This window comes from Dromiciops gliroides, chromosome 2 (genome assembly GCF_019393635.1).
Source record: "Dromiciops gliroides isolate mDroGli1 chromosome 2, mDroGli1.pri, whole genome shotgun sequence".
Lineage (NCBI taxonomy): Eukaryota > Metazoa > Chordata > Mammalia > Microbiotheria > Microbiotheriidae > Dromiciops > Dromiciops gliroides.
The window spans coordinates 512,334,449-512,350,412 of NC_057862.1; the positions used below are offsets into that span (position 1 = coordinate 512,334,449).

The following is a 15,964-nucleotide window of genomic DNA, read 5'->3' on the forward strand; positions in this document are numbered from 1 at the left end:
ATATTCTGTACTTTGTATATACTATTATGTGTTTACTCCCCTCCCCTTTAGAATATATGCCCTTTGAGGGAAGATACTATTTCATTTTTTTCCTTGGTATCCCTAGTGCCTAGCACAGTTATCAGCACTTAGGGGGTATGTAATAAATGTGGTTTGAATGAAAGATTAATATGAAGGGAAAACTGAAATAAATGAAGTAAAATCTCTAATATGTTAAATCATCAGTTAAAGCCAAGAAATTATTGTGTACCTCCCTCTGCCCTTTCCTTGAATCCATAATAACTCATCCTTAGATTTTGAAATTTTCATTCCCTGTTATGTTTCTCAAAGCTTCTTTGTGGCTTCTTTACCTGAATGGGAACCAGAAAGTGAGCTGAGAAGTCTGGCCTGTGGATGTGCTCCATCAAATAACTCTGCCAAATCATTCAGGGCTGTCTGAAAATAGGCAAACTGCCCAAACACAACTGCAAAATAATAAGGGAAAGAATGAGAAAGCCTACTTTCAAAAATAAACAATAAATAGTATGTTACCGTGAAATTAAGTTTCTGCAAATAATTGATTTCCTGCTGGATCCTTAGCTTAACAAACCTCATATCAATAAAAGTTTTAAATTGTTTTAGGGCTTTAAAAATAAATGAAAAAACAACCCCAAATGTTTATAAATTAATCAATTTGATTTTACTTTTTCATATTTGACACACTGCACATGCCATCACTACACCTGATACTTCCATTTCCTATTAGATATAAAGTTAGTAGAAATTATTTTTATTATGTTAACTTTGAAGTTCATTTCTTCATCAAAGTCTTTTTCTGTTATTTCTTTTTGAAAAATAATGCCACATAGAGCACAAACTCAAAACCACTTCTACCAAACAGATTGAGTCTAGAGATGTTGATGTCTACTATGTCTGTCAACTAATGACCAGCCTAAATTTAGAAGCTTGTTGCCTTACAGGTTCCAGGATAATGAGTATTTCTACTACAATAACTCAAGAAGATTGTATTGGAAGGCAAAGAACACTCACACTGACCAAATCACAGATCCCTGAAATACCAAAGTTTAGTTGTGGCATTGGGATCAAGAGAGAATATCCAGACGTGGTGGTTACTTTACCAATTTTAGAAACATTCCAAGAGTTTTTCAACCTTTAGAATGTGCATTTAGGGATAATTCATATGGTCATAGATGAGGGGGCCCCAGGGCTCATCAATCCAATCCCCTGATTTTACAAGTGAGAAAATGCAGACCCAGTAAATTAACCTTTCAATGATATTTGACTAGCTGAGTTCCCCAAGGTCACTTAGGGAGTAAGTAAAAGAAAACTGCAATCAAACTCAAGTCAACTGGTTGTAGATCCAAAGCTAGATCTATCTATACCACACTCATTTGCAATTGGCTTTTATATAATACTTATTATACTGTAGTTACCTTAATATCAAACTTCTATTTATTTTCATTGCAAATTATTTTTCTCTTTAGTATTAGTCTTCCCTTCCTGTCATTTGAGCTACACCAATAAATTTCACAAGAAAATGTAACAATATTTGAAATTGTTTCACTACTAAATAGTAATGATGTAAAATCATTTCTGAAACAGTAGTAAATTTATGTTTACAAAAAAGATGTATATTCCATTATATGTACAGGCATTAAAGTCTAAATAACAGAAAAACTAATTTCATAATTGTTCTAGATCATAAGAATGCATGAATTGTACACCAAAGTAATATAATATGTAATTTTTTCAAGCATTTAAAAAAAATTAATGGCCTTTTATATTTTTAAAAGAAAAACAATTGGTAGCTCAAACCAGCATAATAGTTCACTTTATTTCTCTTACCAATAAGTGAAATTTCAACTTTGAAGAAAAATAATTTACTTGGATCTAAATAATTTACATGAATTATTTATTACCTGCAACAATAAGAATTGTGTATTTTAGATATAATTTATATAAGAAAGAATAGCATGGCTAGGTTTATATCCCAAAGATATGCCCCAAAAGAGAAAAAGATCTATTTATACAAAAATATTTATAGCAGCTCTTTTTGTGGTGGCTAAAAATTGGAAATCAAAGGAATGCCCATCAATTGGGGAATGGCTAAACAAGTTGTGGTATATGATTGTAGTGGAATGTTATTGTGCTATAAGAAATGACAAGCAGGATGATTTCAGAAAGGCCTGGAAAGACTTATATGAACTGATATAAGTGAAGTGAGTAGAACCAGGAGAACATTGTACACAGTGACAGCAGTATTGTTTGATGAAGAACTTAGAATGACCTATTCTCAGCAATACAATGATCCAAGACAATCCCCAAAGGAGTAATGATAAAGCATACTATCCACTTCCAAAGAAATAACTGATATTGACTGAACATAGAGTAAGCATGCTATTTTTCACTTTCTTTAATTTTTTTCTTTTATTCAAATTTTCTTATACAAAATAACTAATATGGTAATGTTTTACCTAATTACACATATATAATCTATATCTGATTGCTTACTGCCTCAGGGAGGGGTGGATGGAAGGATGGATAGAATTTGGAACTCAAAACTAAATGAAAATGTATATTATCCAAAAAAAAAAAAAAAAAAGAGAAAGAAGTGTGCTTAGTTAAGAACAAGTAAAATGAAGAAGACAGTGTAACTACAATAGTTGTTTGGAGTTTTTTAATCAAAGTTATTTCCAGCCAAGGAAAATGATTCTCCCTATTCCTGACAGTTTGAAGGAGAGAGGGAACGAATACAAAGGGATGTAGGCAATAAAGCTGTTCCTAGGCCTGAATTTGGGATTCAGGAATGGAGAGGCAAAATAGATCTAAAAAAAAAAAAGCAGAACAGATCTCAAAATAAAACAAAACAAAACCATGGCACTATGGGGAAGAATTGTAGGACTATCTAATAAGTTGGGCAGATCTGTAACTCACAATATTTCACCTAGAACAGCACCAACCATGGCTGGGGCAAGCCACACAAAAAAATTGGGCAAGAGACTCGTGTATACCAAAATGCTTCCAAGGTGAGAGTTGCTGGGGCTACTATTCATCTGTGGTATGATATGAAAGAGGTGAGTCATTTGGCAGTTTTATATTTTTAAAAATTCTTGCTAACTAGATAAGTTGCTTTTGGTGTGTTTGTGTGTGTGTGTGTGTGTGTGTGTGTGTGTGTGTGTGTGTTTGAGAGAGAGAGAGAGAGAGAGAGAGAGAGAGAGAGAGAGAGAGAGAGAGAGAGAGAGAGAGAGAGAGAGACATTAAAGGATCACAAGTGCTTTCAGTCAGCCAATAAGCATTTATTAAGTGCCTATTAAATGCCAGGCACTGTGCTAAGCTTTGAGTACTGTGCTGTGTTCTCTATGGTTTACAACTTGGAGCAAAGTTCCATACTCCGTTCCTTAGTTAAATCTCTGAAGCTGAGTTTCCTGAACAAAAGGTAAAGATTGTTTAAAGACATTTCCAAGACTGAAAGACAAGCATTACCATTATTATTACACCTCTAGTTAACATTTTTGTTCCCTTCAAGTCCAAAGACTTGAGGTTTAGTTAACTGCAATTAGTATTTATAATAGAAAAAAACAAATGCTTTTCTCTATCAAAGAATATAATTATGTGTTCCAAGAATTTTTAAAATTACATTCTTTAGTCCATTAATGAGTTGGAAAACTTTTGGAGATTCTATCTTATTGCAGGAATGAATATGAGCAGAACAATTTGAATAGGGACATGAAGAAAAGAAATGAGCGTCACCTCATCCATGGAAGGAGCTGAAGTTTTGCAAAGGAACCTGATACAGAACGTTTAGCAAGCCCTCAAGAAAATAAATCTAGGTTCTGTTCTCAGTTCCTTTACTATCATTCTATGAGATATTAATAATTTTGTAGCCCAGAATCTCCTTTGTTTATAAAGAATGATAATTTTTATAACCCAAATGAGAATTCTAAGCTGAACTCTTTGTCTTAAAGAATATCAAAATATAATTATGGTGATAATAACAAAGTAATAAACCCCATTGTCAAAACTACCTTCCAATATGTTTATTTGATTGGTTCTAGTGAAATACTTCACAAAAGGTTTACTGAAATTATGATTCCTGTTGAGCATATGGTAGACTTGTAATAAATCCCTCTTAAATTGACCTAAAAATCAAAGTGTTGGACAGTTGTCTCAGTGACTAGTGTTGAGTGTTCTCATTCTTAGAACTATGTAATAGCATTTCTTAATTTATTCTCTCTCTTTTATTTTTTTTTTGTGGGGCATTGAGGGTTAAGTGACTTGTCCAAGATCACACAGCTAGTAAGTGTCAAGTATGTGAGGCCGGATTTGAATTCAAGTCCTCCTGAATCCAGGGCCACTGCGCCACCTAGCTGCCCCCCAATTTACTTTTTTTTTTTTTTGATGAGGCAATTGGGGTTAAGTGACTTGCCCAGGGTCACACAGCTAGTAAGTGTTAAGTGTCTGAGGCCGAATTTGAACTCAGGTACTCCTGACTCCAGGGCCGGTGCTCTATCCACTGCACCACCTAGCCACTCCTATATAGTGTTTTGAAGTTTAAAAACACTTAGAAAATTATCTTGTTATACTCACAATGAACCTTTAAGGTGGGTACTATTATTATCCCCATTTTATAGATGAGAAGTTATTTGATTTGCCTTGGGTAATACAGCTAGTAAGTGCATGAAAGCATATTTGAGTCAGTCTTACTGACTCCAGGTTTACCATTGTATAAACTGTATTAACGAGATGCCATGTGATGTGATACCTATTCTCAGGTCTTTCTAAAAAAAAAAAAAAAAGATATGGATTCTTCTTATTCAGGGATTTAATGATAAAAACAGGTAGAATAAAGATATCTGATCTTCCTCCTTTGGTTATAGTAGATGACACAATTCTTAATTCCCTTTTCATGAATTTTCTCCCAAAGGTACAATATGTAGGTCTATGAGTGACTTATAATTGCTAGAAGTAACTGAGAAATAAAGGCAACTGTTAGCATATTACCATGGCTACATCATGTATAAAAAGCTAAGACTAAGAGAGCCCTTCTGATTTAAGATGGTCTACTTTAGGTGAATATATTTTTAGGTATCATTTAGATTTTAAAAGCTCTGTAAGTAGTAAAGTAATAAATATTCCTAATGAGATTATTTATCGTACGGGGTAAGCTATTTATTTTCAGAAAGAAATTTATTTGCTGTAAGCTTTAGAATATCTTTAATGCTTTGGCTTTATGGAAATGTTTATGTTCTCATCTTTTATTGGTTTTATTTCCATATGTATGATAACCATAATGCTTGGGATATTCAAAAACGAGTCATTATTAGTTATATCTAAAATGTTCAGGAAGAAAACAGCCTGGGAAGTGCTAAAAAGCTGCAGGCATGCAGACTTCAGCAAAGGGTTTCATTCCCGTATTAAAATTTCCTATTCATTAGGAAGGCAGGGAGAGCCCAGCAGAGTAATTAAGCACAGAACCGAGAAGCCTCTTGCCAAAAGCTTAACTTTCTTTTGGTCATTGATCCTGATGTATATGTAAAGGTCATAAGATCTGGGGAAAGGTAGTGAGTCAGGAATTAAGAATATAGTGGAGTTCTCACTCTAATTTTGGACAAAGTAGCATAAAAAAAGAAAAAAGGTTGAAGGGATTTTTTTTTTAACCCAGGACACAGGGAGCAGAAAAATTCTATGTAGATAATGCGGGGTGTTTCCCTTTCACCAGGTACTCGATAAGTATAATAGATCTCACATGATGTAGTGAGTAACATATGCCTCTGTATGAAACTATAAACCAAAGAAAGAGATGACCTGCACAAGACCTACCTTTGATTAGGTAAAGTAACCAAAGCAAAGTAAAGCAGAAAACCCTGCTGAGGATAATCTGCAACTCAGGTTTGCTTTTCAACATAAGTAGCATAGCTTGCACAAGAGATCACAGTGTTTTAGTACAGCCAGGATTTGTTAGTTATTAGTTATTAAAACAAATTAGTTATTAAAAGAAAAAAAAGCATGCAAAAGTATAATTACATAATTGGTTTTCCTAAGATATGAATTCATAAAATAAAATGCAATTTGGAGCAAAAGAAAAAAAGAATTACAACACAGGAAAAAAAGTCACATGCCTATGTACATTATTAAAATTTATTAAGAACAATTGCTCACTGTGAACCCTTCCTTCACTGAATTCTTATAGCATTTATTATAGAATGCATTTGTCTCTCTCAATGCTCAATAAATAGAATGAGTGTATGCCCCCGATCATATAACCTAACACCACAATCTAGTGGTAGTATTACTTTTTTTTTTTGGAGGATTCAGTGGGAGTGGCAGGTGGAGTTGGGATGGGAAGCACCAGGTCTATGATTTCAAATGGTGCAGACCAGAGAATTCTCCATGAGAAACCTCATTTTATCAGTGCAAAGTGACAACTGTTCTTCAACTCAGAGTTTATTGTGTCACTGAGATGTGGAGTGAGGTGCCCCAGGTCATAGAGATATTACCCAAGCAGGTACTGAACCCAGGTATTTTGGACTCCCAGGTTGCCTCTTGCAACTCTCAAGTATATATATATATGTGTGTGTGTGTGTGTGTGTGTGTGTGTGTGTGTGTGTGTGTGTATGTGTGTATATATATGTATATGTCTATATATGTGTGTGTGTGTGTGTGTGTATATATATATATAGTGTGTGTGTATATATATATATATATAGTGTCTTATCTTTCCATGAAACTTTTGTTCTCCCTTTCAGATTTGTTCTTATCTGGTCAATTCTTAGATGCAGACAGCCTTTGCAGATACTAGAAATAGTACTACTAACTCTATGACTTTTTTGTTTGTGTATGACAAATGACAAAAAAACTATTTTCATATACTATGGGGAAGTATTGTATATGAGATCAAATGAGATCATGTATGTAAAGTGCTTCATGGAGGAAGCTAACTGGTTCAATGGATAGACACCTGGACTTTAAGTAGTAATGATTGGAGTTCAAATGTGTCCTCAGACACTTACTAAATAGATGTATGGCCCTGGGTCCTTATATAGCTTTGGTTTCCTCATCTGTAAAATTGAAATAGTAATAACACCTATTTTCCAGGGTTATTGTGAGGATTAAATAAAATAATATTTGTGGGGGGCAGCTAGATGGTACAGTGGATAAAGCACTGGCCCTGGATTCAGGAGGACCTGAGTTCAAATCCAGCCTCAGACACTTGACACTAGCTGTATGACCCTGGGCAAGTCACTGAACCCTCAATGCCCTGCAAAAAACCCCCCAAAAACAAAAACAAAAAAACAAACAAAAATAATATTTGTAAAGCACTTAGCATAGTGACTAGTACATACAAGGCATTTAATAAATGCTTGTTATTTATCAAGTGAGATAGTGTATATAAAGTGCTTTATAAAACTTAAAGTGATATCCAAATGCTAGCTATTGTCCTGTCTTCATAGTTGTTGTTGCTATTGTTCTTGTTATTATTGTTTGGCTATCTTTTCCCCAAGGTGTCCCTTTCCCAATAGGTGAAGATGAATGAATGTAAAGAAGAGGAAGAGCAGTTCATGAGGATAATCAAGGAAAACAGCTAACAAGAGTTAATTTTTCTACTTCTAAGAGTGGAAACAAATTAACCTAAGATTGTTTCATCCATAATATTATCCACACCCCTACCTGCCCTTACTCTCTATTCTAAACCAATGTATAAAGAGAGCATCCTTGGAGGAAAGTTAGAGGCAAGTAAATAGATTGTCCCAGAAACAAAAAGGTGACTATTCATTTTTATTTTCATATTTGTCATCTAACTACTATAGTGGATACAATCCAAGTTCCTCTGGGAGAAGTGTTTGTTCAAGAGTTGAAGCATCTGTTTGTATAAGGTAGGGCAAGTTAACACAGAAAGAGAGATAACTATGCATCTAAAAAGCATATAAAAGGAAATTCTTACCAAATTCCTTTGGTACAGTTATTGAATAGTGACACATCTGACCAGCTGTGTAATTGTGTGGGTAATTTGGTGACAAAACTACCCCTTCTGATCCAGTATACTGTCCTCCACAGGGAGCTGAAAGTAGAATTAATCAAAACATCATATGTCTTTCATCTTTCTATAACTCTAAAATATACGATCTCAGTTTCCCCTTGAATTCCTAAACAATAAATTATAGACAAGACTAAAATCTCTACATATAGCAAAAGTGTCCCAAGTTCTCAATTTTATGTAGTCATCAAGATAAGAGAATCAACAATAATTAAAAAATTTTAAATAAAGTATTGCCAAATAAGCTACAACAATATATCAGAAATAGTATATACTATCCAAATGGTTAGGGTTATACCAGGAATAAATAATTGGTTCTATGTAAGAAAGACTATAAATATAATAGGCCAATTAATAATATCAGTCATAGTCAAATAATGAAAAACACATGATTATATCAATATGTTTTTAAAACTTTTCTTAAAAATCAAAGTTCACTCATTTTTTTTAAATTTCTGTTAAAAGATAAACTAAAGTACATAGGAATAAACAATACCTATCTAAAACCATGGGTGAATATTATATATAATCGAGAAAAGTTAATGTCCCTTCTAAGATGATCAGAGGTAAAGCAAGCATTCCATTACCACCACTAATATTTAACATAGTCCATCAAATATTAGATACAGCAAAAATATAAGAAAAAATTGAGGGAATAAGAGGAATAAAAAAAATCATAGATTATAAGATTCTTTTAAAAGGCTAAGTTACCCTTTCTGGCAGCTGGAAAGAGGGGGGTTGACTAAAAGTTAAGTTCCTCTTTCTAGTCTTAATGGATAAGCACCCCCCCTTTTTTTTTTCCTGAGCTAGAGGTTAAGTAGAAGTTAAAGTGTAATTTTCTAAAGTTGAATTTTCCATTCTGGCAGCTGGAGGAGGAGGGAGGGAGTGGTAACTGATAACTACAAACCACAAGTTCCTCTTTCCCAGTCTTAGTTCAAACTATATGCCTCTTTAAGTAAACTTTCTAGTTACAAAAAACTACAGGTGCAGGGCAGAGATTCCTAAGGCAATATCACTTTGACAGACAGATTGATTGACCCAGGATGAATTTGAGTTAAGAAAGCCTTAGAGAAAGTGAACTAGTCAGATGACCTGCCTTGTCCAGTTGAATTATGTTCAAAACAAGTTTCCAAAGATTGTTGTAGTTTTTTTTTATTTCTCTTTTCTATTATAAAAATAAGCTCTGCTAAGCACTCTTTTGTCACTAATTACTGAGGAATTAGTTGAGTTGACTTAATGGTAACCTGTCGACCATTACTATTAAATCATTACTCAGAAGCTTTGAACCACAATTTGTTTTCTATTTCAAGATAATTAATTTTAATGGAAGAAAGGAGAAGTTTTATTAGTACCAGATCTCAAATTATACCATAAAACTAATCATTAGAATGATTTCATATTGGCTAAAATATATAGGTCAATTAATGAAACAGATTAGATACACAACATACAAAAGGAAATGAACACAGTAGTGTAGTATTTGATAAACCCAAAATCTCCAGTGAGAGATGGAAAGACTCACTATTTGAAAAAAACAAAACAAAACACTGAGAAAATTGGAAAACAGTTTGACAGACATGAAATCTCGACTAACATCTCAATCCATATGCTAAGTGGATAGGTGATTAAGACACAAAAGAAGACAGACATTATATTAAAAAATGAAGGGCAGCTAGGTGTCACAGTGGATAGAGCACTGGCCCCAGATTCAGGAGGACCTGAGTTCAAATTTGACCTCAGATACTTGACACTTACTAGCTGTGTGACCCTAGGGAAGTCACTTTTTTTTTCTTTTGCAGGGCAATGAGGGTTAAGTGCCTAACCCAAATTGTCTCACCAAAAAAACAAAAAATGAGAAATAAAGGAAGATTTTCAGATTTATGGATAAAGGAACAGTTCATGACTAATGAGGTGATAGAAGAGATCACAAAAGACAAAACAATCAATTTTGGTTGTATAAAATTTAAAGGTGTTTGCATAAACATCTCTAATACAATTAAAATTAGAAGGAAAGAACCATAACTTATATTCTTTATTTTCTTTTGAAAATGGCCTTTATTCAATAATGATCTCTAATATTAACACAGCCACATTTTGGAATAAATCAAATAGATGTTTTATGACACATTAAAAAATTAACTTAAACGTATGGTCATTCCGTGTAACCATACCTAAATTTTCAGCTTTTATTTATAATACTCTACTAGAATATAATTTCCATAGCCTCTAGGAGTAATTCTAAGGGTCTCTCTCTTTCCCCAACATGAATGTTTATTGTCACCAATACAAAGATGTTGATATGAAATAAACCATTTTTCTTATCATGCTATGAGATTAAAAATAGTTAAAATGGAGTGCTATCGTTCCTAAGCTTATCACAGCCAAATAAACAGACAGATAGATGGATGGATGGATGGATGGATGGATGGATGGATGGATGGATGGATGGATGGATGAATGGACAGACAGACAGATAGATAGATACATGATAAATAATAAATAGATAATGAATGACTAAATAAATAAATGAATGAACAAGCAAACAAATGAGTGGATAGATGAATGAATAAATATATTACATATGATACAGTTAAATATATGTTATATACACATATATGTGTGTATATATATATACATATATACATATATATACATATATAATAAACATATAATTTAACTGAGCTACGCTTAGGAAAAATGGAGCTTCATTTATTGTTTTGTTTTTGTCATTTTTTTATTCATGTCTGACTCCAAACCCAATTTGGAGTTTCTTGGCAGAGATACTGAAATGGTTTGTCATTTTCTTCTCCAGATCATTTTACAGTTGGGGAAACAGACAAACAAGGTGAAGTGACTTGCCCAAGGTCAAGCAGCTAGTATCTAAGGACAGATTTGAATTCATGATGAGTCTTTCTGATTCCAGGACTAGTACTCTATCCACTGTGCCACCTAGTTACCCCAAGGAGCTTCATTTAGGCTGTTTTTAAATTTACAACATGATAGCATAAATGGTTAACTCCAAATCAACTTAATGATATTGATGACCATATATATCCATACCCTTCCATGTCTTTATTTGATATGAGAAACTTTAAGACACTTCCTAGGAAAACTTTTCTGACATTTTTCACATGCTCAGAAATTAAGAAGAGATGATGTGTGATAGCTCCCCTTAAAGTCTAGAATACAGAAATTTTCACTTTAAAAAAATCTGACGTATGGCATATTTTTAAAGAAATAAAAGTATATGACTTTCAAGTATAATGAGTAACTCAACCTTTCTCTATAGTTAGTGCAACTATAAACTTCAATTCAGTTCCTGTTCAAATTATAACAAAGGTCAAATTACTGTATACTGTAGTAAATATATACATTTATATGTATAATATCATTTAAGGATCTATTATTTCTTTTTCCTAACCCCAATATAAAAATTGGCTAGCTCATGCACATTGTTACACTTAATGTTTGCCATTTGTAACATGCAAGAGATGATATTTGAGGATCAATTATAAATTAACTAATTCTTTTTCACTGGGCTTCAGGAACAATAAGCAAATATTCTGTTCAATACAAATGGTAAAGAACCATAAATATTGTGCATACTGGGTGGAGTTGCAAAATACCAAAATGTGTTTATGAAAAGTTATTTCCATCTAAATATTTACTAAAGAAATCCCATGTGATAGGAACCTAAAAGGATTATTCAAGTGGCTAGTGTTATAAAAAAAACATCAACATCTAGTGTCTTTTGTTGGAAATTTTGTTGGACTTTGTTTTATTTTTAATTATTATTACTATTTTGGTATGTAACACATAGGTTACATTGCTATAACTTTATTAACACAAATTAATTTAGCAGAAGCTAGCTAAGGCTATGGAAAGTAAATCATGGAGTCCTAGAGAGACTGCCACTGGACACAGATGGCTCCAGAGGAGAGAGTGAGGCTGGTGACTTTGTATAGCCCCACCTCACTTAAATCCAATTCACTTCAAGTCATGACATCACCTCCCAGACTTAATTGTCCCCTTTGAGAACAAAGGACAAACAACAACATACACTGAAAAGTAAATTTTGATAGGAAAAAATAAGAGAGAAATGTTTCAAACACATGATAGTAAACTTAGGGCTAGATGGGACCTTAAAGATCATTTTCTCTCTCCTCTTCACTGTATAGATGAGAAAACTGAAAACCAAAGAGATTAAGTGAGCCCACATAGGCTGCAAGTAGAAAAGTTGGAATTTGAGCCAATATATCCTAAGTCCATATTCACTTCTCTTTCTAATGTCCCATGCTGTCTTTTTAATAGGTTTTTATAGGTTATGTTAGGGCAACTAGGCAGCACACTGGATAAAACACTGGGCTGGGTATCAGGAATTCATCTTTGTGAATTCATATCTGGCCTCAGACACTAGCTGTGTGACCCTGGGCAAGGGACTTAACCCTGTTTATCTCAGTTGCTCATCTGTAAAATGAGCAGGAGAAGGAAATGTCAAACCACTTTAATATCTTTGCCAAGAAAATCCCCCCAAATGAGGTCACAAAGAGTTGGATGTGACTATACATTAAAAAAAACAAAAAAAACAAAAATATCAGAGATGTCAGGTTCAGTTGGAACAGTAGAATAGAAGATTTGGAATAGTAAAAAATGGGATTTGGACTTCTGGAACTTGGCTTAAAATATGTGAATGACAGATTCCTGTCCATCGATGGAGTCTACAAAACAAAAATTGATAAGACTGTGTGAGAAACATCCCCCCCCCTCCCCAAAGGTAATTGAAACTGTCTGGGGAACTTAAATGTCTTGGTGGTGAATTCAGACCCAGCTGGGAATGGATGAGGTGCTTAAAATGCTAATATCCCCAAAGGGGGTCAGCTCCTCCTAGTCTAAGAAAGGGCTGCCTCCACTCCTCCTCCCCAGTGAATTGAATCACATGATAAGGGAGACCCAAGGCTGGTCATGTAGGGGAGGAGTTTAGAGGACTGTCTCAGTGTCGTCCCCCCCCCATTCTGATTGGCTGGTTTTGGACACCAGTGTCTTGGTGTGCAGGTTGTAACTGAGGAAGAAGGGAGAGGCCAATCACAGAATGAAAGGGGCTCATGAACTGCCATTTTTTTTTGCTGTTCCATTAGGGAAGGGGCCCATTCTCATGAGAATGTAAATAAAGTTTTTTCTTTCTTTTTTTTTTTTTTAACATTCTAGCACTGGGTCTCAGAAAATTCTTAAAGGCTGTTTTTCACATTGTGATTATTGGTTTTCTTGCGAAGCTAATCATAAGGCTTTTAAACTAAAAAAGGATGGAGGCGGGAAAAAATTGACTATGTATATCCATCAAGTCAGATAACATAGAGAATAGGCACAATGAACAAAGAATAAAACCATTTGAAACACCCTTAAATTCATAGAATCTGAAACTTGGAAGAGACCCTAGCACCCACTTAGTCAAACCCATATACAAAAGAAATATTCACTATAATATACCTGACAAGTGGTCATCCTGCTTCTGTCTAAAAATCTCTAAGGAAGGGGAAACCTGTCATCTCTCAAGGCAGCACATTCTACTGTTGACAACTCTATTTATTAGAAAGCTTTTCTGATGTACAGCCTAAGTTTGCCTTCTTGCAATTTCCACCCATTGCTCCTGGCTCTGTCCTCTGGGGTTCAATAGTCTAAAACCTCTTCCATATGACATCCTTCCTTCAGATACTTCAAGATATCATATCTATACCTCCTCCCACCTAACCCCCAAGTCCAACCTTAACATGGCCAATTCCTTCTATAGTGGGACTCCAAGAAATCCAAAAGATTCAAATCCCCTATGTCAAGGGGAAAACAGCTCTTTCCCATCTCAGGAATGAGGTGGTAGGGTATGATCCCAGTATGCTGATGAGCAGTCTGCAAGATGATATGCAAGATCTGAATGGATGCTGCATATTCTATTGATACCTCATTATCAAAGACCCCCTTTAGTTATCTGGCACCAGTTTAGTTTGTGTTTTTTCTTCCTTTATAATTCCCTCCCAGTTCTTTTTAATGCCCTTCCCTTTCTTTTGTCCAATAAAAATACAAAAGACCAGTCTTCTCTTACTCCAATGTGGCAGTCACCAAGGTGATCTGTTCCCCAGCCATATATTCCTCTCCTAATAAAGCTCTTTTTATATTACAAGATTTGTGATGAGCCTCCAATTCTTTGGGTGAGCTAGCCCCCCCCAATCCACGTCACAAGTCTCCCCCAAACACTTCAACTAGTATTCATATGATACAGACTCAGGTCTTTTCATCATTCTGGTTTATCCCATTTTGACGCTATCCAGTCCAGCTTACCAATGTCTTTAAATCATGGAGGTGTTCTTTAGTCATTTCAATTGTGTCTGACTCTTTGTAATCTTTTTTTTTTGGGGGGGGCGGCAAAGATACTACAGTGTTTACCATTTCCCTGTCCAAAAACCATAGTAACCAGATCTTAGCACATTACTCCATAAAAGATCTGAAGAAGGCAGAGTACAGTGGTAACATTTTTTTTTTCTTTTGCAGGGCAATGAGGGTTAAGTGACTTGCCCAGGGTCACACAGCTGGTAAGTGTCAAGTGTCTGAGGTCAGATTTCAACTCAGGTTCTCCTTAACCCAGAAATAATGCTTTATCCACTGTGCCCAGTGGTACTCTTACTTCTCTACTACTGGAAGCTTTGCCCAAGATCACATTAGCTTTGTTAGGCTGCAGAACCACATTGCAGTCCTTTATTGAGCTAGAAATCCACTAAAATTCCCATATGTTTTTAAAAACAATTGCAGTAGGGGCAGCTAGGTGGCGCAGTGGATAGAGCACCGGCCCTGGAGTCAGGAGTACCTGAGTTCAAATTCGGCCTTAGACACTTAACACTTACTAGCTGTGTGACCCTGGGCAAGTCACTTAACCCCAATTGCCTCACTAAAAAAAAAAAAAGGAAAAAAAAAAAACAATTGCAGTCTAATCATGGTGCCACTATGTTATATTTATACTTATACATCTTATACTTTCTATTTTCTGTGCAAGTATAAGAAGAAACAAAATGCAAAAAAGTAGCAAGTAATAACAACCCATTACTTTAAATATCGATATACAAATGTTGAAAGTGTAGAAGAGGAATCAGAGGTTCTAACTCCGGGGAGAAAATATAACCTCAGAGTTTTGGCTGAGTCTTTAAATGAGAAGACTATTGACTACAATATGGCTCTGTTTGGATGTATAATATTCTAAAGAAACAGAACTAGTAAAAGGGGTATATTTGTGAGGTAGGGGTTGTAGCATTGTATTAAAATGATATACTCATGTGAGGAAATTCAAGAACCAGAGGAAGGAAATGAGGAGGAAAAATGGAAGAAGGTCAGTGGAAAAAAGAAATAGTTTTTGTCATCAAATTATACTGAAAAGCCCTGGGACATAAAGATGTGGAAAACAAACAAAAATGGACACAGAGATATGACACAATATAGATGGGGGACTTCAGTTATTCGTGTATTTATTAGAACTCTCTTTTTGCCTTAATTAATTCCTGCCACCAAAGTCCTTGGCACTGTCAAATGCTTCAACATCTGAAAGTGATAGTATTTCATCAGTGGAAATTACTTTAAGAAGGTGATATTAATATCTGCTTTTGCAACAGCACCCTAAAAATCATGATACCTTTTCATCTAACTTGCAGCTGCAACCTTCATATGTATTGTCTCTCCCATTAGCATGCGAGCTCCTTCAGAGTAGGGACTGACTTGCTTTTCTGTTTGTATCTAACACTAAGTGCTTTGAACAAAGTAAGTACTCAGTAAATGTCTATTCATTCATTCATGATCATTTTATCCTTCAAAAAGTAGAAATTCTATATGGCATAAAGTTTCACTAATAGGAAGAAATTTACGATTGAGGTGGAAATGATGGAAATCCTGAGAGAA

At 34.7% G+C, this 15,964-nt stretch overlaps 1 protein-coding gene across 1 annotated transcript in view; it reads right to left on the reverse strand.

Annotated features, from left to right (window-relative positions):
* Positions 1–15,964, reverse strand: part of CSMD1 (CUB and Sushi multiple domains 1) — a 2,580,735-nt gene that overhangs the window by 383,372 nt on the left and 2,181,399 nt on the right. Inside the window, 2 exon segments of the mRNA XM_043985743.1 lie at positions 351–464; positions 7,943–8,059. Coding sequence (XP_043841678.1) covers positions 351–464; positions 7,943–8,059 — 231 coding nt within the window.